The sequence below is a fragment of the Brassica napus genome, chromosome C2 (assembly GCF_020379485.1).
Source record: "Brassica napus cultivar Da-Ae chromosome C2, Da-Ae, whole genome shotgun sequence".
NCBI classification, from domain to species: Eukaryota; Viridiplantae; Streptophyta; class Magnoliopsida; order Brassicales; family Brassicaceae; genus Brassica; species Brassica napus.
In genome coordinates, this window is record NC_063445.1 from 51,286,316 (window position 1) to 51,312,153 (window position 25,838).

The 25,838-nt window shown below is 37.8% G+C and overlaps 5 protein-coding genes across 10 annotated transcripts; 3 read left to right on the forward strand and 2 right to left on the reverse strand.

The window, feature by feature from the left end:
- The first annotated feature begins 4,076 nt into the window (after window positions 1–4,076).
- Window positions 4,077–7,039, forward strand: LOC106428627 (putative pectate lyase 11). Its single transcript, XM_013869371.3, has 5 exons — window positions 4,077–4,293; window positions 4,839–5,281; window positions 5,371–5,671; window positions 6,235–6,373; window positions 6,547–7,039. The coding sequence occupies exons 1-5, from the start codon at window positions 4,160–4,162 to the stop codon at window positions 6,766–6,768; spliced, it is 1,239 nt and encodes a 412-aa protein (XP_013724825.2). The 5' UTR covers window positions 4,077–4,159; the 3' UTR covers window positions 6,769–7,039.
- A 670-nt stretch (window positions 7,040–7,709) lies between these two features.
- On the forward strand, window positions 7,710–8,156 carry LOC106372875. The gene has a single exon (XM_013813139.2). The coding sequence runs from the start codon at window positions 7,710–7,712 to the stop codon at window positions 8,154–8,156; it is 447 nt and encodes a 148-aa protein (XP_013668593.2).
- A 678-nt stretch (window positions 8,157–8,834) lies between these two features.
- LOC106428643 lies at window positions 8,835–9,218 on the reverse strand. Its single transcript, XM_013869385.1, has one exon. It carries the CDS (start codon window positions 9,216–9,218, stop codon window positions 8,835–8,837), a length of 384 nt encoding a protein of 127 aa, XP_013724839.1.
- A 1,375-nt stretch (window positions 9,219–10,593) lies between these two features.
- LOC106428650 (putative protein TPRXL) lies at window positions 10,594–16,972 on the reverse strand. Of its 5 annotated transcripts, XM_048746968.1 has the most exons (9): window positions 15,172–16,972; window positions 13,385–15,015; window positions 13,230–13,289; window positions 13,096–13,148; window positions 12,862–13,002; window positions 12,578–12,664; window positions 12,144–12,478; window positions 12,004–12,048; window positions 10,594–11,911 (listed from the first exon to the last, which is right to left on the reverse strand). In XM_048746968.1, the coding sequence occupies exon 1, from the start codon at window positions 16,880–16,882 to the stop codon at window positions 16,193–16,195; it is 690 nt and encodes a 229-aa protein (XP_048602925.1). In that variant the 5' UTR covers window positions 16,883–16,972; the 3' UTR covers window positions 10,594–11,911; window positions 12,004–12,048; window positions 12,144–12,478; window positions 12,578–12,664; window positions 12,862–13,002; window positions 13,096–13,148; window positions 13,230–13,289; window positions 13,385–15,015; window positions 15,172–16,192. The 5 variants fall into 5 exon arrangements, with proteins under 5 accessions (XP_048602925.1, XP_048602927.1, XP_048602923.1 ...); XM_048746970.1 differs by having other exon boundaries at window positions 12,144–13,002; window positions 13,385–14,801; window positions 14,975–15,015; XM_048746966.1 differs by having other exon boundaries at window positions 12,144–12,664.
- Window positions 16,973–20,343: 3,371 nt separating this feature from the next.
- Window positions 20,344–22,228, forward strand: BNAC02G36830D. Of its 2 annotated transcripts, none has more exons than XM_022696143.2 (7): window positions 20,344–20,451; window positions 20,781–21,054; window positions 21,137–21,220; window positions 21,294–21,377; window positions 21,467–21,525; window positions 21,596–21,749; window positions 21,838–22,228. In XM_022696143.2, the coding sequence occupies exons 2-7, from the start codon at window positions 20,800–20,802 to the stop codon at window positions 21,910–21,912; spliced, it is 711 nt and encodes a 236-aa protein (XP_022551864.2). In that variant the 5' UTR covers window positions 20,344–20,451; window positions 20,781–20,799; the 3' UTR covers window positions 21,913–22,228. The 2 variants fall into 2 exon arrangements, with proteins under 2 accessions (XP_022551864.2, XP_013724824.2); XM_013869370.3 differs by having other exon boundaries at window positions 20,360–20,451; window positions 20,786–21,054.
- The last annotated feature ends 3,610 nt before the right edge of the window (window positions 22,229–25,838 follow it).

Sequence of the window (25,838 nt, forward strand, 5' to 3'; positions counted from 1 at the left end):
CGCTAAGTCGTCCAACGTCTGTGAAAATGTCTGGAACCGTAACATGATATGTTGCCCGTTCGCCTCTATCATCATGCCGAGCAGGTCTTCTGTTTTTGGTCTGAACTTCTGCTGGAAAGTAGTACTCGGCAAAGTTTGAAGTTTCTTCATTGATCATCTGTGCGACTATAGAACCTTCCACCCTACTTAAATTTTTCACCATCTTTTTCAAATGGAACATATACCGCTCATACAGATACATCCATCTATACTGCACAGGACCACCAAGTTCCAATTCTCTTGCCAGGTGAATAACAAGATGCTCCATAACATCAAAAAATGAGGGAGGAAATATCTTCTCAAGGTTGCACTGAATCACGGCTATGTTAGTCTTCAAATTTTCAATACCTTCAAGAGTCACTGATCTCGTGCATAAATCGCGGAAGAAACCACTTATCCCTGCAATTGCTTCATGAACATTTCGTGGTAATAGTTCCTTGAAGGCGAACGGAAGGAGGCGCTGCATCATTACATGGCAATCGTGGCTTTTCAAGCCAGTAAACTTTCCTTCCTTTCTGTCGATACAGTTACGCAAATTTGATGCGTAACCGTCTGGAAATTCCACATCGTTTGAAATCCAATCAAAGAACGCATCTTTTCCCTCTGCATCAAGTCGGTATATGGGAAAAGGAGCCCTACCATTCTCATCAACATGAAGTTCTGAACGAGCACATATATCGACTAAATCCAGTCTTGACTTCAAATTATCCTTTGTTTTACCTTGAACATTAAGGATCGTGTTCATGAGATTGTCAAAAAAGTTCTTCTCAATATGCATGACATCTAAATTATGCCTTAGCAGATGATCCTCCCAGTATGGCAGATCCCAGAAAATACTTTTTTTGTGCCAGTTATGTAGTTCTCCAACAGCATCTACCGGAAAACGCTCATGTCCACCGACGTCTGGCGTCCTTTCTGCACCAAAATCTCTTAGTTGTATCTTCAAATCTTTCCCACAAATTTCCGGAGGTGGACTGTCAAACACCCTCTTGTTCTTCGTAAACAAAATCCTACTCCTACGATATGGATGATCAGGTGGTAGGAATCTCATGTGACAGTCAAACCAACACGTTTTCCTTCCGTGTTTTAGTTGGAAAGCATCAGTGTTATCTTGACAATATGGACATGATAGCCTTCCATGCGTTGTCCATCCAGACAACATACCATATGCTGGAAAATCACTTATTGTCCACATTAGTACTGCCCGCATTTGAAAGTTTTCTTTACACGAAACATCGTATGTTTCAGCACCTTGAGCCCATAGTTGTTGCAACTCATATATTAGTGGCTGAAGAAACACATCAAGTGATCTCTTAGGATGCTCTGGTCCGGGAACGAGAATCGAGAGAAACAAAAACTCTCGTCGCAAGCACAAGTTTGGGGGTAGGTTGTATGGTGTAAGAATGACGGGCCATAGAGAATACTGTCTTCCACTCTTGCCAAACGGACTGAAACCATCAGTACATAATCCAAGGTAGACATTTCTTCTCTCATACGCAAAGTCGGGATACTTTGATTGGAAATGCTTCCACGCTTTTGCATCTGAAGGATGTCTGATCTCACCATCTGTTGAGTGCTCCGCATGCCATCTCATTGGTTGCGCTGTGCGTTCAGACAGATACAACCTCTGCAACCTTTCCGTCAAAGGTAAATACCACATCCTTTTATATGGCACTGGAACTCTTCCACTCGTATCTTTATAACGAGGCTTTCCACAAAATTTGCATGTAACCCGCTGTTCATCCGCCCTCCAATAAATCATGCAGTTGTCGCTGCATACATCTATTACCTGATACGATAAACCAAGACCAGCTACGAGTTTCTGAACCTCGTAGTATGAACCAGGAGCTACATTATCCTCGGGTAGAATACCTTTTACAAAATCAGCAATCGCATCCACACAGTCTTCAGCCAAATTATAATCTGTTTTAATGCCCATCAATCTTGTAGCAGATGATAAAGCTGAATGACCATCTCTGCAACCTTCGTACAATGGTTGCTTTCCAGCATCCAACATATCATAAAATCTCCTAGCTTCTGCATTGGGTAAATCTTCCCCTCTAAAATGATCATTTACCATCTGCTCAGTACCTACACCATAATCTACATCTGTTCTAATTGGTTCTTCTAATCTAACCGCTGGCTGAGGTTCGCTAGTACTACCATGTTCATAATCAGTTTCCCCATGATGATACCAAATTTTGTAACTTCGTGTAAACCCACTCAAATATAGATGAGTCCAAACATCCCACTCTTTAATAACCTTTCTATTTTTACAATTAGAGCAAGGACATCTTAACATACCTGTTTTTTCTTCCGGTTGTCGATGAACTAACCCCATGAATTCGGTTATACCTCGTTGGTATTCTTCCGTAAGCAATCTCGTGTTCGGATCCAAATGAGGTCGATCGATCCAAGAACGAAAATAATTTGAAGAAGACATATTTTTTATGAATCAAATTCATGTGTAAATAGAGTAAGAGGGAGGATGAAGATATGGAGTGAATTAAGAGGAAGAGGAGTGCTTGTATTTATAGTTTAAATCCTGCCGACAGACAGAGGAAATTCCGATGGAATTCCGACGGAAAAGGCTAGTTCGTCGGAATTTCCTCGGAATTTTGTAAAATCCCCCAACGGCTATAATATTTCCTCGGAATTCATCGGTTTTTTCCGAGGAACCCATTTTCCCTCGGAATTTCCTCGGAATATTCCGACGGATAGATATTTCCTCGGAATTCCGTCGGTATATTCCGAGGAAATTCCGAGGAAACCCAATTTTGTGCTTCCTCGGAATTTTCTCGGAAATTCCTCGGGATATTCCGAGGATTTCATTTTCCGTCGGAATGTCCGTCAGAATACCGCTGTTTTCTTGTAGTGATGATTTATATTAAAGCAAAACATTTCTAGTGTTAAAGTGATCAGCTGTTTAATGATTCCACACTTGTTAATTCTGTCTTTGGGACCAGAATATGATTCTCGTTTTGTTGCAACGATTCTTCTTTTTGTGATTTTTTAGTGATCTAGAACGAGGGAATAAATAATATTTTATACAGTAATACCTAATTGCATATTATTTGAAGTGCTGCGAATGGCAGAAACTTGTATTCTTGTTTACTGATGATACCTGTTTCTTGGGTTGTCCAGCAAAACTCTGCTGCGAGATCTCTTCTTTTGTCATCATCCACCATGCACGGTTCACGGTTTGTAACCTTTTTATTTAAAAAAAATTAAATTGCCAAACAAAAACATTGTTACTTCCACTAGAAAATGATTCGAGTACTTTTAATTATTGGAAACGATTTTATGCTAATTTAAAACTGTGATATATCAAACTTCGTGTTATATTTGAATACTGAAGTGTCGAGAAGAGAGAGGAGTAGTACTCGATCACAAGTAAACCTATCTTTCTTATTGGGCTTATACAGAGGCTCTAGAGTCTAGAAGATGAAGATTCCTGATATGCATCGCTTTATCAGAGGCTTTGAATTAGGGCTCGGCTTGAATTTAAGGTTTAATTAAATTACAAGTCCTCCTGGTCTATTAAATTACAGTCCATCCATTTTCTTTGTTAGGAATCATCATCACAGCACCTATGATGTCATAAACAAATTGTTCTTTGAAAGTGCAAGTGGGGAAGGAAAAAAAAAAACGGTGCCGTACCTGCAATCAGAGATGTTGACTTTAAGCAGTTACTTTTGACTACCATGGTCAAATTACCGGTTTTTAGGTTTAACTTTACAAAGACGATCATTTCATTTCAAATCACTTACTGTTATGTTTCTTTGAATGCAAAGTGAGGCGAAACCAAAGGGGAGAAAATATCAAAAACGGCATCGTTAGGGAGTTCAACGAATTGACTTTTTGAAAATTACTTTTGACTACAAATCCCAGTTAACGGTTTCGCAACATTAACCGTTTGGTTATCCTCACCTGAAATCACGATAAAGTAGGTCCTATAGTTAGTTGTAATAAAAAACTATATCACATATTTCAAATTAAAATAAATCACGCCTCCACTCCCGGAACTCGCGTCCTCTTTATATACATTCCAACAATAGCAAGCTTCCACACAACCTTCTCTCTTTTATAACATTTGTTTCTCTCGTTCTTGTTTAGAATAATGGTTTCGTATTCTAATAGTCTTTTTCTTTACACTTTTATATTTCTCATATCATTCGGCAACACGATTGCATTCTCGGCGAGTTCGTTGCCGCATGTTCAAGATCCCAATCTAGTTGTTGATGAGGTCAACAGGTATGGTTAATGCTATATAACATTGTTGCTTTGTAAATAATTTTTTTTTTTAATTGTTTGTACAATGTAGCCGTTGATTCCACAAACGTCTTTCGTTTGAAAATTCATTTGTAAGTTATAATCATGGTTTACTATATGGCTAACCCACATCACACTATTGTACACAAATCCCAATAAACAAAGATTTTGTAATCTAAGCTTTAGAAATTAACCCTAACTGTCAACTAAACTTAATTTTGGTTCGCATTATAGATTCTGTGAACATTCTGCAAACTACTCACTCTATATTTGCATTTTTATTCGTCTAAAATCAAGAAAACCTTTACGATAAAAAAAGCATTTCATTATTTAACAGTACTATCTATCTAGCTAGCTAGCTATTTTTTATTTAATGGGTTTCCCAAGCTACCAAGCACCTACTGTCTATAACTATATACCAATTGTGGCCGACATTTTTTCCACAACTACCATGCTATGTTCACATTTAAATAGATCGACTTTACAATTAATACGAATGTTTGTATATTTTCTATATTTGTTTGTAGGAGTGTATTCAATGCATCAAGGAGGAGCCTGGCCTACCTATCTTGTAGAACTGGAAATCCTATCGATGATTGTTGGCGTTGCGATCCAAACTGGGAGACTAACCGCCAACGGCTAGCCGATTGTGCTATAGGGTTTGGCAAACACGCTATCGGAGGCCGCAGTGGCCGAATTTACGTGGTTACAGATCCGGCCAACGACGATCCAGTAAATCCTAGACCGGGAACCCTTAGACATGCTGTCACGCAAGAAGAGCCATTATGGATCATTTTCAAGAGAGATATGGTCATTAGGCTTAAGAAGGAACTGATCATCACATCTTTTAAGACCATTGATGGTAGAGGCTCAAGTGTTCACATAACCGATGGACCATGCATCAAGATCCACTATGCAACTAACATCATCATTCATGGAATCAACATCCATGACTGCAAACCAGGATCAGGTGAAACAAATTTAGACTAGTTTGGTTGATATATATTGGAACCAAAGTTCTTTATAAAACATGCTAATTAATATATTTTGTGTTTATAGCTGGGATGATTAGAGATGGTCCACGTCACACTGGGTGGTGGGTCAAATCAGATGGAGACGCAGTGGCGATATTTGGAGGGAAGCATGTGTGGATCGACCATTGCTCGTTCTCAAACTGCGATGATGGTCTGATAGACGCCATACATGGTTCGACGGCTATAACTATATCGAACAACCACATGACGCACCATGACAAGGTCATGCTTTTAGGACACCACGATAGCTACACACAGGACAAGAACATGCAAGTCACCATTGCGTTTAACCATTTCGGAGAAGGGCTCGTTCAAAGGATGCCACGGTAAGAAAATTACATTTTTATCCCTCATCGCACACGCACATAGACTCGGTGATATATAGAAGCTTGCGTGCGTGGTCCGAAGCACGCGCATAAAGAGTTTGCATGTGAAAGCTTGACTTTATAGAGTCTACAAGAAGTCAGCAAAAGGAGAATGAGACTTTTTAACTCACCACCATCGATCACATCACTGTATGGCTATATATATGCTATAAGATTTCTTTAATTAAATGACATATGAACAAAAATGATACCCAAAAAAGAAAATCGACCATTAATTATACAGATACACATTATTGATTTTCATCTAATTCCAGACGGTTAGAGGAAATACTTTAATTGGTTTGTGACTTTCAGTGTGTTTCTAACTATGCTTAGAAAAAGTTAATACTAATTACCTTTTGAAGATTCACGCTATTGGACCTATGCATGGATGAAAAGTTAATTAAAATCAGTACAAAGAAGCTTTAAATATATAACTTGAGATTTTTTTTGTTATACCATGAAATGAAAGTGCTAGTTATAGTTGAATATGTTATTAATATTTAGAGTTTTATAAATAACAGGTGCAGGCATGGATATTTCCATGTTGTGAACAATGATTATACTCACTGGGAAATGTATGCCATCGGTGGAAGTGCTTCTCCGACGATATTCAGCCAAGGAAATAGATTTCTCGCTCCTAATACCCGGTTCAATAAAGAGGTACGTTGTTGTTAATTTTCTATGATTTGAAATGTTGTTATTGTACGAAATTTAAAACGTGACAGTTGACCCGAGCATTTAGCTCAAGGGTTTGTAGTTTTGTATGCATGTTAGGCGATTGTTCAAAATTAAACTGTGGCATGTGTTTAGTTTAATGTTGTAATAATATATAGGTTACAAAACATGAAGACGCACCCGAAAGCAAATGGAGACATTGGAACTGGAGATCGGAAGGGGATATATTGTTGAACGGAGCATATTTCCAGCAATCCGGTGCTAGATCTTCATCAACTTATGCAAGAGCTTCTAGTCTAAGCGCGAGGCCATCGTCGCTTGTGGGTTCCATCACGACGACGGCAGGAACACTAAGTTGTCGTCGAGGTCGTCGCTGTTAATTATCAGTATAACAATGATAATGAAATCGTTAAGAGGAAATAGTTGTTTATGCAATGGTTCGTGTGTTCTAAACTTCTAATTAATGAATGGTAAGAGACTTCTTTTGGTTTTAAGTTTTCATTGTAATGTTAAAAGTGTAATGCGTCTGCTATGTCTCTGGACATTTGCGTGAGATGATTTCTAAATTTATATTAATATAGTTTGTGTTTGTTTTGTTAACCAAGAACTTCTTGGCAAGAAGTTAATCTAAGCATATAATTTTTTTAAGCCCATAATTTCTTCAGATCGAGACCATAATATGTTAATTTGGTTTTATTTATTTCTGTCTTTGATCTTTCCAACCTTTTCTTTAGATGCTATGTGGGATACCAGTAGTCGACCCATCGACTCAAAATAAACTATTTTAGTTTTATTTTACTACCCCAAAAATCTGGCTAATGTTTAATTAGTGACTGCAGTAATTATTAGTAACAAATATGACATGGTAAGAGCATCTCCATCAATGAACCTTGATGGGATCGTAACTTTAATTTTTTATTATTTTTTATTATTTTCTTCGTTTGATTTAAAAAATAAAAATAAAAAAAAAAAAATAAGCGGACCAAACGCGGATCGTCACGTGACGTGGGGCCCGCGATACAGTGATGAACCGAGTTCATTCCAGCGAACCTACAGGGTGAGTTCATAAAAATGGGAATAGTATAATATTTTTTTTTTTGGGAATGTGAACAGATCCAATTGTCTTTAGTGATTTGAGGAAGAAATTCCTCTCCCAACTCTATCTCAATCAAGCGACACCTACTCTTGGGAAATTGACGGGGAGGATCTTTCTAACTTCTCAGTTAAAAGAACTTGGAATGTTATTAGAAACAGGGTAGAACCCCAAGGTTGGACAAAGAATATATGGTTTAAAGGCAATGTCCCAAGGCATGCTTTTACTATGTGGATTGCTCATCTGGATCGCCTCCCCACAAGGAGCCGTCTTGCCAGTTGGGGTCTAAACACTCCAACAACCTGCTGCCTCTGTGATACTCACTTGGAATCAAGAGATCACCTTCTTCTTCACTGCGAAATCAGTGAGCAGCTTTGGAACCTTGTCTTGCATCGCTTAGGGTATAGGTCTTTCTACTTCCACACATGGACAGCTCTCTCAGAATGGCTCTCCATCAGTGATCAGACCTGCCCTCCTTTGCTCCGGAAACTGTCTGTTCATGCTGTGATATACAGTTTATGGACAGAACGTAACAGAAGACTGCACGATGGGACTGCAGTGACTCCAGCAACACTCTTTAAGCTGTTGGACCGCTTCATTCGAGACGCTCTTCTAGGACACAGGAAACAACGAGCATTCCAACCCCTCATGCGTCTTTGGCTGCAGTACGAGTAGTAGTGTAGACACAGAGGAACTTCAATTTGAAACCATAAGACTCAACCTTGTTTTTATTCTTTTTTGCCTTGGTTGACTCTTCTTAGCTTAAACTTTTGTAATCTTTTACAACTTGTCTCATTTTATATGATATTCACATATTTGGCAAAAAAAAAAAAATCCAGTGATCGATTTATCATTGATAACGCGGTAAAGTAATGCCTATAAATGTCATTGATATTTTGAGTTGACATTAAAAAAAAACCCACAAAGGCTATAAAAAGTTGTCGGCCACTCGTGAAAGGGCACGCTATTTACGTCCAGTTTTCTAGACAGGACACATTTTTCGGGGCTATAATCATTTGATCATCGCTACAATGATTATAGGATGCATAACTAGCTAGTAGTATCGCTAATCGTAACTCAGTAACTATAGGATTGATCTTGATACATTTTTGTCCTCTTTATGATCCTGATTCCTGAATCCTGATAGTTGATATAAATAATCGCGGGTTACCTGTATTCCACGCATTACGCATACTTAACATTTAAAAAAAAAATTGTTCTTGAAAACAATGTAACAAATGTCATTATGTAGACCAAACAAAGTACAGTTTCGCCACAGATTCCAAAAACATCATAAAAGTATTACATGAGTAGTCAAAATTAAAGGACATCATTTGGTCTCCTGCATGTGTTTCAAAAGAAAAATAAGCTGGCTCCTCCCACCGCAGCAACGGCAACGGTTGTAAAAGATATAGAGGCGGGGCTAGATGGCGAGTTATTGACATCCATATCCGATTCTGGTTGTGCAAGAGAGTCATCTTTTCCTCCGGTGGGGCTAATATTGGGAAGGTAATCATCCACCACCTGGACACCGCCCGGTGCAAGTTCTAAAGGGATTTCGTAATCGGGGTTATCTTGAGACGGACCAAGGCTATCTATCAAGCTCTTCGTAGCGTTGTCTGCTGCTTTTTTGGTGTCAACAACAGGTTGAAGTTTTTCAGCAACATCAGCTGCTAATGTTCCATTAACGATTGTTAGAATTACGAGAAGGAAGACTAAGAAAAAATGGCTGGCCATGGTATATGTATATGTGTGTTGATGATTTTGATCCCCCGGTTTCTTCTATTGAATGTTTGCGGTATATTTTCAAATTGTATTTACAATTATTTTCCGTGATCCGTGAGGTTCAGAGAGCAGATGATTGATTAGACTTTTCAAGGAGAATTGAAGAGAAATAGGAATGGAGATTTGGAATTTAAACTTGTAATGGAGATGGACGTATTATGTTAAGTGTTTTATTAGGCTATTTTGCTATTTAGGGTTAAGGTGTTTGTTTTGTTTTTATACCCATATTTGAGTACATAAGCTATTCTCTTTTCTCTATAAATAAAAAGATATGGTTTTTATAACTATTTATAGGATATTGTTAGGGTATTCTAACTAGTTTTTTTTTTTTTGAAACACTGGGTATTCTAACTAGTTATTCGTTTTCAAATGCATGTTTCTAATAACTGAAAGCAATCTATTCACCAGAAGCTAATTTTTTTTTCAGCTCACCAGAAGCTAATTATTCGTAGTTAATATATACTAGAGACTTCGGCCGCGCTACGCGCGGAAAATGGATTATTTCAAATTTGTGTTGATTTGAATATTGTTATACTATTAGTAATTTTTATATTAAGAAATATGGGCTATTTCAATTTTGTGTTTGATTTGAAATGTTATATTACTATTAATATTTTTTATGAAATATTTGTAAAATGAGAGCAATTTATTCCAAAGATTAACATGTTCTGTTTGGAATAATATAAATTCATATTTTGTTTCATATTAGTCAAATGGTATCAGTTGAAGAGTTGGAAAAGGGAAAAATGTTTATATAAGTCTTTTAGTAATCATACTTTAATATTTGTTAGTAATTAAAATGCTCTGCTTTTGCTGAAGTTTAAATTTTTTTGTGCTCATATGTATATCATTTTTAAATAAATAGGCTGGATATTATGAAACGCGGTACTGTAACTTTTTCTTGCAGGTGGTACTTTTTCAACTTGACAACCCATTTTACTTCTGTCTTCTCTTTCTCACCAAATGTTTTGAGTTGAGGTTCGGGTTTAACTGAGCGACGTTAGAAAGAGAATGTACACTGAAGAAGCTTGAAACTGGTTACGGAGGAAGAGAGAAACGGTAGACTGATGTGTGAAGCAGAAAGTGTTAATTATCCGAATGAAATATTTTAATACTATCATTTTTAATAGTTCGGTTGAAATCAATTATAATAAATGATGTCAATGTATATGAATTACAAAAATTGTTGTTACTATTTATATATGTTCTCCTTCTGGTTCGTGAAAGGCTTTGCAGTCATGTCGGACTCATGCAACTTTCTCTTTTTCAAAGAGTGGATTTTTATTCTAAAAAACTAATTTTTGAAAACAATAACAAAGAAACTAAATAAATGAATACACCGTTTTTGATGTTTTCTTTCTTTTGAGCACCTTTATAACATCATTCTGATGTTCTTTCCAAAATTCTCAAATTATTTGGTGTCTAAATACAATACAAAAATATACATCATCCCCATGATATAAAATAAAATTTTGAAATTAGTGAAATTTATCTGAAGTATAAAGAAGTCGGTCACCTGCTTGTGTATACGGAAGTTAACTATGTCCTTTGTGTCGGTTCCTACGATACATAAAACAAAGAACTTGTAGGCTCCAGCAACATATGATAGACATGTCAATCAAATGACAAACTCAGACCAAAATCTGTTCTGAATCACATAGCGATTAAGACTCCAAAATATATAATCACTAATGTATAATGGCTGTCATAAGGTGCTCACATATAGAACACCAAGTTTAAAATAAACAAACCATTTAATTTTTTTTGTCTTCGTGTCTATGTTTGAGAGTAGATACCTAACAATGATGAAGATCATTCATGATGTAATTCCCAGAAAAAAATCCTTGAGCAACTGGTTTGTATTGTTCCAGAAATCATACAGTAAATCCTTGATACTCCTCACACGGAACGCATGAATATTGATGGAGAACCTATCATAGACCATATCCAGTTGATGAAATAGTTAGATTAATCCTACTGCAGTGATTGTAAATCAGACTGAAATACATATATATATATTCCAATGTATACACTGTGAAACACTAAGCTGGATTCCTTAGATTCTGATTCCAAGTGACAACAACAAAGGGGAGCCAGAAGATAGATAGTCATATATTATAGTGAAATTTTGTAATCGTACCTTTCTTTGTTTTCTTGCTGGTTCGCAGTTTCACCAACTCTTTATTTGGCCTCCTCTTCGGCTCTTCCACACATGCGTGATCACAACCATTCAATCACAATACAAAACAGAAAATTCACATGGAACCAAAATAACCCATACAAACCAGCTATAGAATAAGAGAGACATTTGCGACAAAAAGAGGAAAAAGAGTAACACAAACAATGTAGTTTCAAGACTTTTGCCCACTAAAAGCTGACTAAAAATGCAACGTTACCTTTTTCTAGGGACAGCAGTTAGCCCCCCTCCCCCCTTTCTTTTTGTTTTATAGCTGCTTTGTTAATGTATTCCAATTCAACTTTGGAATCATCAAAACAGATACTTTGTTTAAGAATAAAGTCTCTACAATGAACTAGTAGATATGCAGCATAGAAAATGGGTTATACCTCATGAAGATCACTCATAGCAGTATCTGAAGGTGCAACCCTTCGCTCAAGTATCAAAATATGTCAGAGATCTTTACGCCCTATGAGTATCATATTTCAAAAGAACAACATCAACTAAACGAAGGAAAAAAAAAAACACAAAAAGGTTTAATAAGGGAAAACAATAGATTACCTTCATAGCATAAAATTGCCCATCAACAGAGGTTTGATATAAAATCTGTTGTAAATGTCAAAAAAAAAGTTATTGGATGCTTTTGGGGATACATTTAAAAGGATCTTGCTAGGTATTGTAAATGTGAGTAACACACTTACTACTTGGCTAGCTACAGATCAAATATTCACTGGTCAACAACATACTCATTGATCATCTTAATTATTATCATCTTCATCCTGAAAATCAGACAAAAATAAATAAAGTTGACATTAGACACCATGGGATATTTTGACTAAGCAATAGTTATAAATGCGTACACTTGCTAGGCCTAGAATATAAGAGAGAGAGAGAGAGAGAAAGAGAAGCAAAAGAAGTGGCTTTAGCTCTCCACAAATAAGTTGGTTAGTTACTTCCACTGGAACTTGTCTGCAGATCGTTTAAAGCATGCTAATCCTCTTAACAGCTGAAGTGAACACGGATAGCTTGTGATCAGCTGTGTGAAAGAAAAGTAAAAAAAACTACTTTAGAAGCACAATATGAAACCGCATCTGAAGAGAGAATTTTCTTTAAAAATGCTTGCCAAAGAGATCACCTCTGAGTCCATAGTTGTCTTCAAAATTCTCAAGTGAATGGAAGCTGAACCTATCTTCGTCAATCTCCAATCGGTTATCTTGAAGCTCTGAAAAGATAGAGTTGTGCGTGAGACAAATTTTTAAAGCAATAAAATAAATCAACACATCAGTTCATGTTTAGTTAATGGGAACGAATCAATGAAATCTAAAGCAATAAAATAAATCAACACATAAGTTCATGTCTAACCTGTTCGTCAATAAGCAGGAGCACTAAACCAATTAAAAATGCTCCCTTGCCGTGTACCTCGCTTCCCATAAATGAGTTAGCCTCCGATTGTCCCAACATAGCTGTCAGTGCCTTGCCGGTTGATCTGGACGTTTGATTTGCAGTCGCGGAGGAGGCGACGGTCTTCTTGTTTTCTCAGGATGATAAAATCTATATTTACTGATAAAGAAAAGAAGCATCATCAAGTTAACATTATGCAGTGTTCTGTATATGTAAGGAGCCATTTCAATACATACTTAGAGATGCACTCACCTGTAGTCCATCATTTTAACAACGGGAGGATCAGCATGAGGCGATAGTATCACCTGCGAGATAACAAAAGCACATTGCATTGCATACACATGACGAAGCTAAAGCATCACATTGATATTATTTTTTACACATACCAAATCAAGCTCAGCATCTTCAGCCCTTCGAACAGCTTCGTCTTTAGACACTAACCCAAGCTAAGAGACCAAACACAAAAAAACTGCAACTTTCATTGGTCTGTTTTGTCTGAATCAAAGCTGTAATTAATAAATAAAAAAGGAGTAAGCTTTACCATGTTCTGTTGCCCATCGATTAGCCTCACAGTAGCTGACCTAATTGAGGCGATATCGAGTGCTTCATCTACTTCTGCCTCTTTCGGCCTACCTCTCCTTGAGTCTCCCGAGAAAGGATAACCTCCTCCGCCTCCACCACCGTAACGGCAAGTTACGGCGAGGAGAATTGGGAAATTGCAGTTCGGCGGTGGAGAGACGGAGACCGTAGTTTGGAATCGATAGAAGTAACGGAGAATGGTAACGTCTTTGTGATTCCGGCGAAAACGGCGTGTACCTCGCTTCCCATAAATGAGTTAGCCTCCAATTGTCCCAATCTGAGACCGACCTCGTTGAAGAACATAACATAGCTGTCAGTGCCTTGCCGGTTGATCTGGACGTTTGATTTGCAGTTGCGGAGGAGGCGACGGTCTTCTTGTTGGTCTTGCGGTCGCTGAAAATTGAAGAGTGGATTTATGGTAACGATGAAGTGCTGGAATTTGATCAGTGATGACCTAAGAGGAGTCGGGGAAGAACAAACTTCAAGTTTCAGACATGGGTGATGGGCTTGAATTGAATCATTTAACAGAGCCCACGTTAAAGACCCGTTTCGGTGAACGAAAGCATGAATGATGTGTCAAAACAGAGCTCTATAATTGGATGATTTTTTAGTCCTACGTGGATGCTCTTAGCTTTGAGATTATTCTACTTTTAGTATTGTATTGATTTTACCCTTTTGTATTAAATTATATTCTCTGTTTTTTTTTTCCTTCGTGGGTAAATTGGTAATGTCTAGTTCTTTTTATTTATTTTTGGTGAAGCGGTAATGTATAGTTCTAACTTGTAGCCTAGAGTTTTTTTTCCTTACTAAGTTTTATTTGAATTTTCTTGTATATTGCTTATCAAAGATCTTCAGTATTGCTGATGCTGTCAGTATTAGAGCATATGCAATGGTGTTACTCTAATTAGAGTCCTTAGCATTATTAAAACATTAAATTTTTTTGGTTTTTTTTTTGAATAGTTAAAGACTTAATCAAAAGAATCAAGTCCATTGGTGTTGCTTGAATTAGAGTCCTTAGCGTTTTGTATTCATGAAGTTCAAAAAAAAAAGAGAGAGAGTTCATGTTTCATTGGTCAAGGAAAGAGCCAACTTTACTAGGAAATTAACTTTCAAAGAAAGAGCCAATGTTTAAGTACCGAAACTCAAAGTAATTGAAACATGATTTGATTACCAGCAGCAGCAGCAATTGTTCCAGAAGGAAGCATAAACTACACAGAACCGAGTCCTTGGTGATGTGGTTTAAGATCAAACTTACACATCAACAAGACCAGGCATGATGACAGCTTCGCCATAGTCAATCACTTTCACTCGGCTCCTATGCTTCTTAAACCAATCTTCCTCCTTCACCACCGACACAATAATCCCTCCATTCACTTCCACTGCATCCGTAACGTTCCGACAGTTATTGGGATCCACGACATAAACTCAAAAGTATATTTTGTTTACTCAACCTAAGGCCTAACAGTGAAGCGAGATCCTCTACGAGAATGTGAATTACGGGACTGTCCCATTACAAGTGACAAGAAGGGCAAGGAGCCATGTGAAAACATACTCGACTGTGAAGCTCCCAAACAATTTATTTGGCTGATGCAACTGCTGAAGGTTATATCAAAATAAAGACAACTTCATTAGCCTCTCAGATACATGAAACTTTACAAAGCAGTAAGACTAAACACTTTAGAGCAATTATATGCAATGGGAAGAAGCAATCTCAACAAATTAAGGCATGGTATTGTTAAAGACTCTTACTTGTCATGGTGAGATTCCAATCTGGTTGGATAAAAAGAAGCTTTGACTGCAACATGAGGACGACGAATCCCCCACTGAGCAGCAACACATGAGCTTCCAAATTGATAAGAGCCATTTCACTTCCCCTGCCAGACACAAACAAGTCATTTAAAAAAAAGAAACCTTAGCAAAAATTCTAATTTCTTTAACAACCTAACTCCAAGGAACAACACATAAAAGATTCAAGCTTTTTCAAACACCTAATAAGATTTATGCAATTTCATTTCATGAGATTTTTGACCGATAACAGAATCCAGATAAAACAGAAAAAGAGCTTCACGTCACCATAGAAAGGACAAAACTTTATGAAGAGAAAACAAAACAAGACCACATATGAAAATTTCAACCAAAGTCAGAGTACCCTCCTGCCAATTCAACACACACAAAACACGATATCCCCAATAGCGTAGCTAAAAATCCTAAGGATTGAGTCATACGGGGAAAAAACGAAAAGAGAGAAGAGGATTTTTCGAAAAGGTTTCGATAAGGAAGGATCATGGTGGAAGATGATGGAGCGAGGAGAGATCGAGAGAGAGCGTGGGAGGAGAGATAGAGAGAGACACGTGTGTTAAGGATTGAGTCCTTCCAATCTCTCTTGAAGGATTGATCCCTAGCTAATTAAGCCAAAATAATAATATTATATTGAAATAATGATAAGGATTAACTGTAAGGACTCATCTAAAATCACTGTTGCAGTTGCTCTTAGAACATGTACTAGCCAATTGGAAAATGGACGTAAATTACTAGTATAATAGACCCTTTTAACCATAAGAATTTAATGGTCAGTATAACGACTAAAGATCACACGATCATCATAAGTAACCCAAGCGAAACATTTATTACAACATATATCAAATCCTAACCTCCATACTATGCACGAATTCAACTGAACCTGAGTGCAAACCTTTTTTAAGGAACCAAAAAATATTAAATGAAACGAGCCCTTTATAAGTGTAATAAAAAACACAAGAGTAACATTTCATCATATGAAGAATAACCATGCAGCTGCGATGAGAACAGATCCAGAGATAGAGATCTCAAGCGACGAGGCTCTTCCCGTCGGAGCTGAAGCTTCGGGGTCTTCACTGGTGGGTCCTTCATCAGGGGACGACGACGGAGACATGTCTGGTGTCGGAGACGGCGGAGACGATGCGGATGGTGAGTCGGACGAGCTAGTAGGACCTTCAGACGAGCTTGTAGGGCCTTCGGACGAGCTTGTAGGACCTTCCGATGAGCTTGTAGGACTTTCGGATGAGCTGGTAGGACCTCCGGAGCTTGAGTCGGGGCTTGGAGCCGGAGTTTTGGCTGACGAAGATTTTGGAGCGTTTGCGGGGGAGCCACCACCTGAAGATGGGGAAGCGCTTGGAGTGGCGGAGGAGTTCTTCTTGGTGGTGGTGGGAGCAGAGGCCGTAGGCGGCGAGGTTGGGGCGGAAGCGGTTTGTTTTGGGGACCCTGCGGCGGGTGGTTTTGGGGATCCTGCGGCGGTTGGTTTTGGGGATGCTGCTCCGGAGGGTTGTTTGGGGGATGCTGCTGCGGTGGGAGAAGCAGTGGGTGAGCTTTTGTTGGCGTTGGCTTTAGGCGCTCCGGCTGGTGTTGGAGGATCAGCGGCGAAGACGGCGGTGATGGCCAAGACGGCGACGGCAATAGATAGGAGCATAATGGTCCTTGTCATCTTTAAATGTGTGAATGTGAGATTTTCTTAAATGCGGTAATTAAGTATTAAATTACTTATGGTGAAAAATATAAAAGGGAAGAAAAGAGATATAGGGGATTTAACCGAAGTTTCAGTTGACCGGGTCCATAGGAGCTTGTCTTGAAAATTTTATTGGTTTCATCTTTTGTTTAGTTAAAGAGAGAACATGTGGTGATGGTAATTTCCACTTTCAAAAGACAACTGAGAGAACACGTGTCCAACGTAATGAGACTATGAGAGAGTGAAGATCATATTTAAGTTTAAATTTAGACAGGAAAGTGAAGATTAGTTAGAGCATGTTGTCTCTTAAATCAGTTGTAATGATTTTTTAATTATTAAAATTATGATAAGAGACTTTGCTAAAAGACAGTTTAATTATAAGAGTTTATTAGTGGTATCTTAATTAAGGTTCTTAACAATAAAAAAAAATTAAATTTATTTTTAAACATAAAATTTTAAACAAAGATTAAATTTATTTATTAAATAAAACAAAGTCAAACTTACATTTTAAACATAGATTTTAAAATAGAAACATAAAAACAAATATTACGGAAATAAACGATAATAATTTCAAAGCGGCATCGAAGCTCAGTTGTTGTCTTGACCACTTCCGAATTTACGCCATATATGTTCAACCAAATCACCTTTTAGTTGTTCATGCGCTTGTCTATCACGAATTCTTGTTCGAACACCCATCTGGTTGGCGATATTAGTAGGGATATCTGTAGAATAGGTGAGATCAACATGTGAACTTCCGCTCCCTTCTCCTTGTTGGAAATCTGAGACATCATATTGAGTGTATTCATCTCGTTCGTCTTCTACTATCATATTATGGAGTATGATGCATGCTCTCATAATCTTCCCAATCTTGATTTTATCCTAAGAAAGTGCCAGATTTTTAACAATGGCAAATCGAGCTTGAGACATCTTTTGACTATTAAGTAGATCAACAAACTTTGAAGTTTCAGAAGATGGATAAGAATCCATTTGAGAAGGACGATCAAGAAAGAGAGAATTGAAAGAAGAAAAGTGAAGAGAAGAAAGAGAGAAATGAGCAAGTGGAAAGAGAAGAAAGCGTTTTTTTATAGATCAAACAACATAGAAAGCATTGATCACAAGTAAGTTGTCTGAGTAGACATTTATCTAACACAATCAACACACCACACAATTTATTTCTATCTAACCATCACCAAAGCTATTAATTACCTAACCTAACACCATTCAAACCACCATCGTATACAATGCTTTATCTATACAATGCTTTATACCTAATCATAGCAAAGACATAGGCTTTACCTGTATGCAGACCGTGCCGTCCGTTGTCTGAAGAACCCGTGTGATGCGTCTTCATCAAACCATCTAAACACAAAAAAATTAACCGCAAGATATCAAAACAACTTCGACGATTTATCAACTCAAAATAACGATGAAGAAGAAGCAAAATATGCCTAATTACACACACACAATCTACATCAGTCACCCTCTTCATCAATCGACCTAAGACAAAACCGAGAGAAACAAATCAAAAATAAAAATCAGAGGATATGTATTACAAATTGTAGATGAAGAAGGAACAAATCTACCTGGATCATGCGTCTTGATCAATCCACCTAAAAACACAAAAAAAAATCAGATGATTTATATACAAACATGCATACTTGAAAGATCGAAACATAAAGAATCTAAGACATGCACACAAATCCCGCAGCTTTACCTTTAGATTCGCCTCCACTGCAACAGTCGCCGTTGTTCTTTGTTTCAGAGAGCCACCGATAGAGAGAGAGGTCGCCGGACGTTGCTTCGAGGAGAGCCACCGATAGAAAGGTCTCCGTTTCCCTTCCTCGCCAAGACCCACAGATAGAGCCGTCGCCTTTCGTCGACGCGAGCCATCAGGAAGAGAATCGCCTTTCGCGAAAGAGAGAAGACGAAACGAAAGAGAGAAAGAAAAATGAAACTCTTTTGTCGAAACCCCGACACCGCTCGACGCCCATTCATATCGCGACACGTGGTTTGTAAGGGACGCCCCTTCACGCTCTTAATTAAGCTACGCCCCTTCCTTTAATCCCTTTTCTTCTTAATTTTAAAAGCCCAAATATGCTAACAAGCCCACTTAAGGGACCCTAATAAACCTGCTCTTAGTATGGTGAGATTGGTTTTACACTAATTTTCTTCAGGTCTTTCTCAACGTTTTGTAGTATTCCCACAATTTTATTTCAGTTATCGTGTAAAACATTAGTTTCAAAATAAGTGTTATTTTATAATTCAATGTAAAATATATTGATTTTATATTCAATCTATTATTCTATTGGTTGAATATGGTTAGATATATATATATATATATATATATATATATATCATAATATTTTTATTTTAAAATATACAAAATGAAATATTTTTTAATCACGACAATTAAGGTGATGATTGTTTGTTTGGTTTCTAGAGTTTGGATTTTGGTTTTTGGTTTTTAGTTTTTGGTTTTTGGATTTTAGATTTTGGTTTTTTTTTTGTTTTTGATTTTGCAATAGATTTTAGGTTTTTGAAAAACATGAATGGTAATTTTAGATTTTGGTTTTTAGTTTCTGGCTTTTGCTTATAAAATAATAAAATAAAAATATTATCAATAGTAAAATATTTATTATGGAAATAATAAAATATAATATCATTACCAAAATACAAATAAGCTTATTTGAAAAAACAACAAATAATACAAAATTTAATTCTATGTTTAAACATAAGTTATATATACTTTGTTTTATAATTAAAATAATAATTTTAAATAATACTTTTAGTTTTTAAACATGTTTTTAGATTTTTTTAATAATATATAAATACCAGAGTTTTACTCTTATAGATAAAATAACATATGATCAAATATTTTTGAGTTTTGGGATGAAAGATAAATGGTCTAATTGTATGTATAATCACTTATTTAATATTAACAAAGTGTACAAAAATTGGTAAAAAAAGTGCAAGAATTATATTTGATGATATAATGGTTACGTGAATGTATGATAGTGGAAAAAAGACATAAACAGTTTATGGGATAAAAATAAAAAGAAAGATCATTGAAAATAAATAAAATAAAAAATTAAAATGATAGATAGAAAAACAACGTATTCTAAAAGCTATGAAAATAGAGATTTTGGTTTTCGCGTAGAACTAGGTAATTATTCGAAAAACTAGTTTCCCTAGTTTTTAGAGAATCATTTTTAACAAAATTTTGATTGGCAATTGAAGTGATTTTTTAAAAACAAAAACCAAAAACCATTTTAGAAACTACAAACAATCAACCTATTAAGTTTCGATAAGAGTAATAACTAATTACTTCAGATTCATAATAAATTAAGCTAAAAACGTTTTTCGAAAATAATGGGCTAATAAAAAGGCCCGTACAATAGGAAGGCCCAAGATAGACTATACTGACGTGGCACAGACACACAGGTGCACTTGCCTTAAGAGTTTGGTCTCCTTCTTCCTCTTTATTTTCGGCTTCCCCGTCGGTAAACGATCTTCTCCTGTTTCCAGCGACAATCGCTTCGAATTCCTCGGTAAGTTCTCGTTGAATCTCATCAAAGGCACATCACGTCGCTATAGAGATACCCAATAATCATATGATCCCCGTAATTACAGTAGCTTTCTTTTAAAATTCTGAATTTAAAACTCTATAACCGAAAATTCCAGATTGTCGTTCATACAAGATTGGAGTAATATATACACACATACTGTTGTCTGGATATCTTACTCTAATACAATGTTCTGTTTCAAACAATAGTCAGAATTGGAACTAAATAGCTTTTAGCAATGTTCGAATAGTCTTGTGTTGGTGGTTCTATATTCAAAGTTTCTTTTTTTATCTTCATGTGTGTCTGCTTACCAGTTCAGTGTCTATCAAAGCTATGCCTAAAAGAGCAGCAGAAGCGCCTCCTTCGTCTGAAACCCAAAGAGTCAAACCTGCAGACTCTTTTGGTGATTACAGATCTCAAGTATCTCGACTCTTGTCTCAACAAGAAAAGATCTCGCTTCGCGATCAAGAAGCCACTATGAGCCATTCCAACACTGCAATAGGAGCTGGGATGTCACATCTCAGGAGAGAGGATTTGAATGTTTTGTTAAGGCAGTGCGTGAGGGATCTAACTCCAGAAGTTAATGAGGTATACATACATTGATCAAAGTTCTACTCTCCTTATAATATCGTATTGATGAAAAGAGTATAATGCAATTTGTGAATTGTAGATGCATATGCGTGTGTGCAGCATGAAACTGTTTTCAGACAAGGCAACCAAATGTAGTGTTCCTGCAGACTCTGAAGAGGGAACAGTATGTCTTTTAGTTTCATGTTTATTTTTCCGGATTTTGTTTTCTTCTTCTTGTCTCACAGTGGTTCATTTAGGAAGATGATGTGAAGAATCTTCTGTCTAACCCTGATATTGTCAAGAAATTAACCTCCCAGTATTCAAATGTTCTCCTTCATGAGGTAATGCACTTAAAAGATGTGCTACATCCTGTTCCTGAGAAAAAAATGCTAATAAATTTTCTGTGTGTTTGGTTTTGCCTTTTGAAAAGCTGGATGATATGCAGCAGCAACTCGAGAACATCCTTGATGATGTAGTGGCTACTTGCAGGTATATAGTTTTTTCATGTACAATTGAAAATTCTTCTTTAATTGTTACTTATTGAGGTCTTGTGAAACAGGCCTATGAGTCGTGGCGAAAAGTTAGATCTTCGGAAAGCAATCATGGAGTTACCTGGGGGAAACCGTGACCGTATCGCTGGGATAGTACAAGAACATTGCAAAACATCTGGAAAGGATTTTTCAGACGAGGTTATTGCCAACTTGGATCAGTCGGTAAGACAGAATATAATACAGTTAAATAGATTGTGGTCTGTAACTGTAAGTTAAGGAGGGGAGATTGATAGCATCTGTGTGTTTTCAGGAGGACAACATAATGCTATGGAGATTGCATTACTATATAGGAGCAGTCAAGAATGCTCAGAAGCTCGCTAGCTAGCTGCTTTAGGCTGTATAGATATGGTGTTTTTTTTTGTCAACATATGGTTAAGAGATGTTGGAATGGTGTTGACCGTTCAAACCGGTCTGGAATCAGCAGTAGTAATCCTTTATGGCCGGTTTGATTTACATACTGTTTATTTTCCTCCTCATAAACTGGTTTAAACCGGTTTTTATTTCGCAAGTACAATTTATATGGATGGGTATACCTGTTCTTCATTGTCTTGTCTGGTCATTATCTCGAGTATGAACGCTGATTAGTTAATTAGATGATTGAAGACCGGATGGAGTGTTGGTGGTCTACTGATTTTACATAATTTACATGAATAGAAAATACCTAACATAAGAGATTATATATAACACTGTATTTGCCGAAGATGGTTTACCTCAAAAAAAACCATTCCATTTTGAAGGCTTTATGTTAATTCTCCTTGACCCTTAAGGCCTAGACTTTCCCTTAGAGAAGACCCAACAAACCAAGAACAGAGGATATGGCGAAAAACAGAGGACTGAAGAAACATAGTTGTATGAAGAAGATGAAGTTTAAAACAGAGCAAGAAAAGGGAGCACACAAACAAATTTATCCAGTTCACTTCCGTTAACGAGGGTAGCTACGTCTGGCCGAGTCGGTAACTCGGAATCCACTAGATTCAGATAGAGTTTACAATAGGAAACTTAAGTGACCCACCTCAATGCCCTTCACTAGCACTTGAGGTTCACTCTAACGATTCCTATGACTAAGAAAACAAGCTAATGAGTTTATGCTATTACAAGTTTTCTCTCTCTATCTATTACTCCGTATCTCTCTCTCTTGACACTTCCTTCTCTTTATAGAAAAACCCTGGAGCAGTTCGCTTCATGACCTAACGCAAACGCTTCCTTTGGACGCTGAGATAGCTCACTGATTGCGTTTGCAGGGAGGGTACAAGCACGCCTTGTTCCTTCTGAATCCCACATGAGGACAGCTTGTACGAGCGCCAAACCCGCGGTGTAGCCGTTTCCTCCTGTTGTGGTCCTAAAAGCATTCTTAATCGTAGTGCATTTTGCATCGACTCTGGTTAAGACATAAGTTAAGTTCTTTAACGTGTTTGTCCACTTCTGTTACTTGGTCATCACGGTTTCACCTTCACAAATCTCCACCTGAAACTGTGATGACAAAACCAATAGCCTGTGCAAGCTTGAGAGAGAGATATACCTTATACCTTGAATCTAGTTGCAGGATTCCCGACTCGGATCTTCTGAGTCTTACTACTCAGACTTGACATGTAGGAAATTCAAAGCGGTCTGAAAATTTCCTACAGCCAACGTCTTGGTGAATATATCAGCAGGGTTCTTTTCCGTAGATATCTTCACCACATCAACATTTCCATTCGCGATAACTTCTCGAATGAAGTGACATTTCACATCAATGTACTTCGTGCGTTCATGATGCACATTGTTCTTGAACAGTGCAATAGCACTTTGAGAATCATAATGGATATCAACACTCCTTTGATCATATCCAAATTCTCTTAGCAAACCTTTCAACCACAATGCCTCCTTCACAGCTTCAGTAAGAGACATGTACTCCGATTCAGTGGTTGAAAGAGCAACAACTCGTTGCAGTCCAGACTTCCAGCTTATAGTATTTCCACCAAGTGTGAACACTAAGCCAGTAATGGACCTTCTTCTATCAAGGTCTGAGGCGAAATCAGTATCGCAGTACCCAGTTATACTGAAATCAGTGCTTCTCTTGTAAATGAGTTTGGTCTGCTGAGTTCCCTTGATGTATCGCAAGACCCACTTCACTGCTTGCCAGTGATCTTTGATAGGCTGACTCATGTAACGGCTGATGACTCCAACAGGGTGAGCAAGATCAGGGCGTGTCCCTATCATTGCATACATGATGCTTCCCACAACATTGGAGTAAGGAACTTCTCTCATGTAATCTTCATCTCGAGCTATCTGTTCCTCAGTACCAGCGCGCAGTTTAAGATGAGCTCCAAGGTGAGTTGATACGTGCTTTGCCTCCTTCATACCATAGGTTTCTAGAATCTTGTTTAGGTAACCTTCTTGAGACAAACACAAAACTCCTTCTTCTCTCTTTCTGATAATTTCCATCCCAAGTATCTTCCTGGCAGCTCCCAAGTCTTTCATCTCGAACTTGAGACTGAGTTCCTTCTTTAGTTGAGATATAGCTTCTTTGTTTTTGGCTGCCACCAACATATCATCAACATAGATAAGGAGATACATCAACGAACCATCCAGCAGCTCCTTCACATATGCACAACTGTCATACTCGCTTCTAACAAAACCAATCTCAGACATGTAGTTATCAAACTTCTCATTCCATTGTCTCGGGGACTGCTTGAGTCCATAGAGAGATTTGTTGATCAAGCAGACTTCATCCTCTTGGAACTGAGACTCGTAACCTTCAGGTGGGGTCATGTAGATCTTCTCTTTAAGTTCCCCATGTAAAAAGGCAGTTTTAACGCCGAGTTGCTCCAGTTCCAAATCCTCTTGAGCAAAAATCGAGAGTAGTATCCTTATGGATACATGCTTGACTACAGGGGCGAAGATCTCATGATAGTCTATTCCTTCTCGCTGAGCATACCCCTTAGCCACCAATCTCGCTTTAAACCTTGCTTCTTCTACTCCTGGAGTTCCAAGTTTATACTTGTACACCCATCTGCTTCCAATGATTCTTTGGTTTCTTGGCCGCTTGACTATGGTCCAAGTGTTGTTTTTGTTCTGAGATTTCATCTCTTCGTCCATAGCCAGCTCCCAATCTTCCCACCTTGCATTAATCTGAGCTTCTCTGTATCCTGCAGGTTCAATCTCTCCACCATCTTCTGCAGTATAGTGAGCTTCAGCAAAGTAGTCTTCATCATCAAAACGTCTAGGAGCTCTGGTTTCTAGCCTCTCTCGGTCTCTTGGTAAATGATAACTTGGAGGTGTGGGATTTATATCAGTCTCCAAGTCATATTCATCATGGTTCTGCAGAGGAGACATTGGGGCAGAGCTTGGAGTTGGAGTATGATGAGGCTCTTGATTACTCGTACGTTCTCCACCCGAGATGGTATCCTCTTCTGCTTCCAGATCCAAATCCAAATGAGAACCTGTGTGATCATCAACTGTTTCTTCAGGTTGAGCTTCCTTTCTCTTTATGAGATCTTTGTAAGAAGCATTCTCCTGAAAAACAACATTTCGGCTCACAACACACTTTCTTTCATCAACCAACCACACCTTGTATGCTTTTACTCCAATGGGATAGCCAACTAGAATTCCCTTCTTAGCTCTAGGACTGAGCTTTCCATCATCAGTGTGTACAAACACAACACACCCGAATCTTTTTAGATAGCTGTAAACAGGGTTTCTTCCGGTCCACTTCTTATCAGGAATGTCGAAGTTCAGAGCTGATGAGGGAGTCTTGTTGATGAGGACGGTTGCAGTGTGTGTGGCTTCTGCCCAAAACTTCTTAGGAAGACCAGAATCGCTGAGCATAGTCCTCACCTTCTCCATAATGGTGCGGTTCATGCGTTCTGCAACACCGTTCTGTTGCGGAGTGTACGCACACGTTCGATGTCGTTGAATACTCTTTGAGGCGCAGTAATCATCGAACTGTTTGTTACAAAAATCGAGACCGTTATCGGTTCTTAGAGTCTTAACTTTCTTCTCACTATGATTCTCCACCAAGCTGATCCAGTCTACAAACTTCTCGAAAGCTTCGTCTTTAGTTTTCAGAAAATAGACCCACACCTTCCGAGTGTAATCGTCGATGAAAGAAATGAAGTATTGACACTTCCCAAGCGATAACGGCACTGACGGTGCACCCCACAAGTCTGAGTGCACATACTCTAGTTTCTCCTTGGTGCCGTGCTGTGCAAGATTGAACCCAACCCTCCTGACTCTTCCATAGATACAGTCTTCACAAGCTTCCAGAGTAGA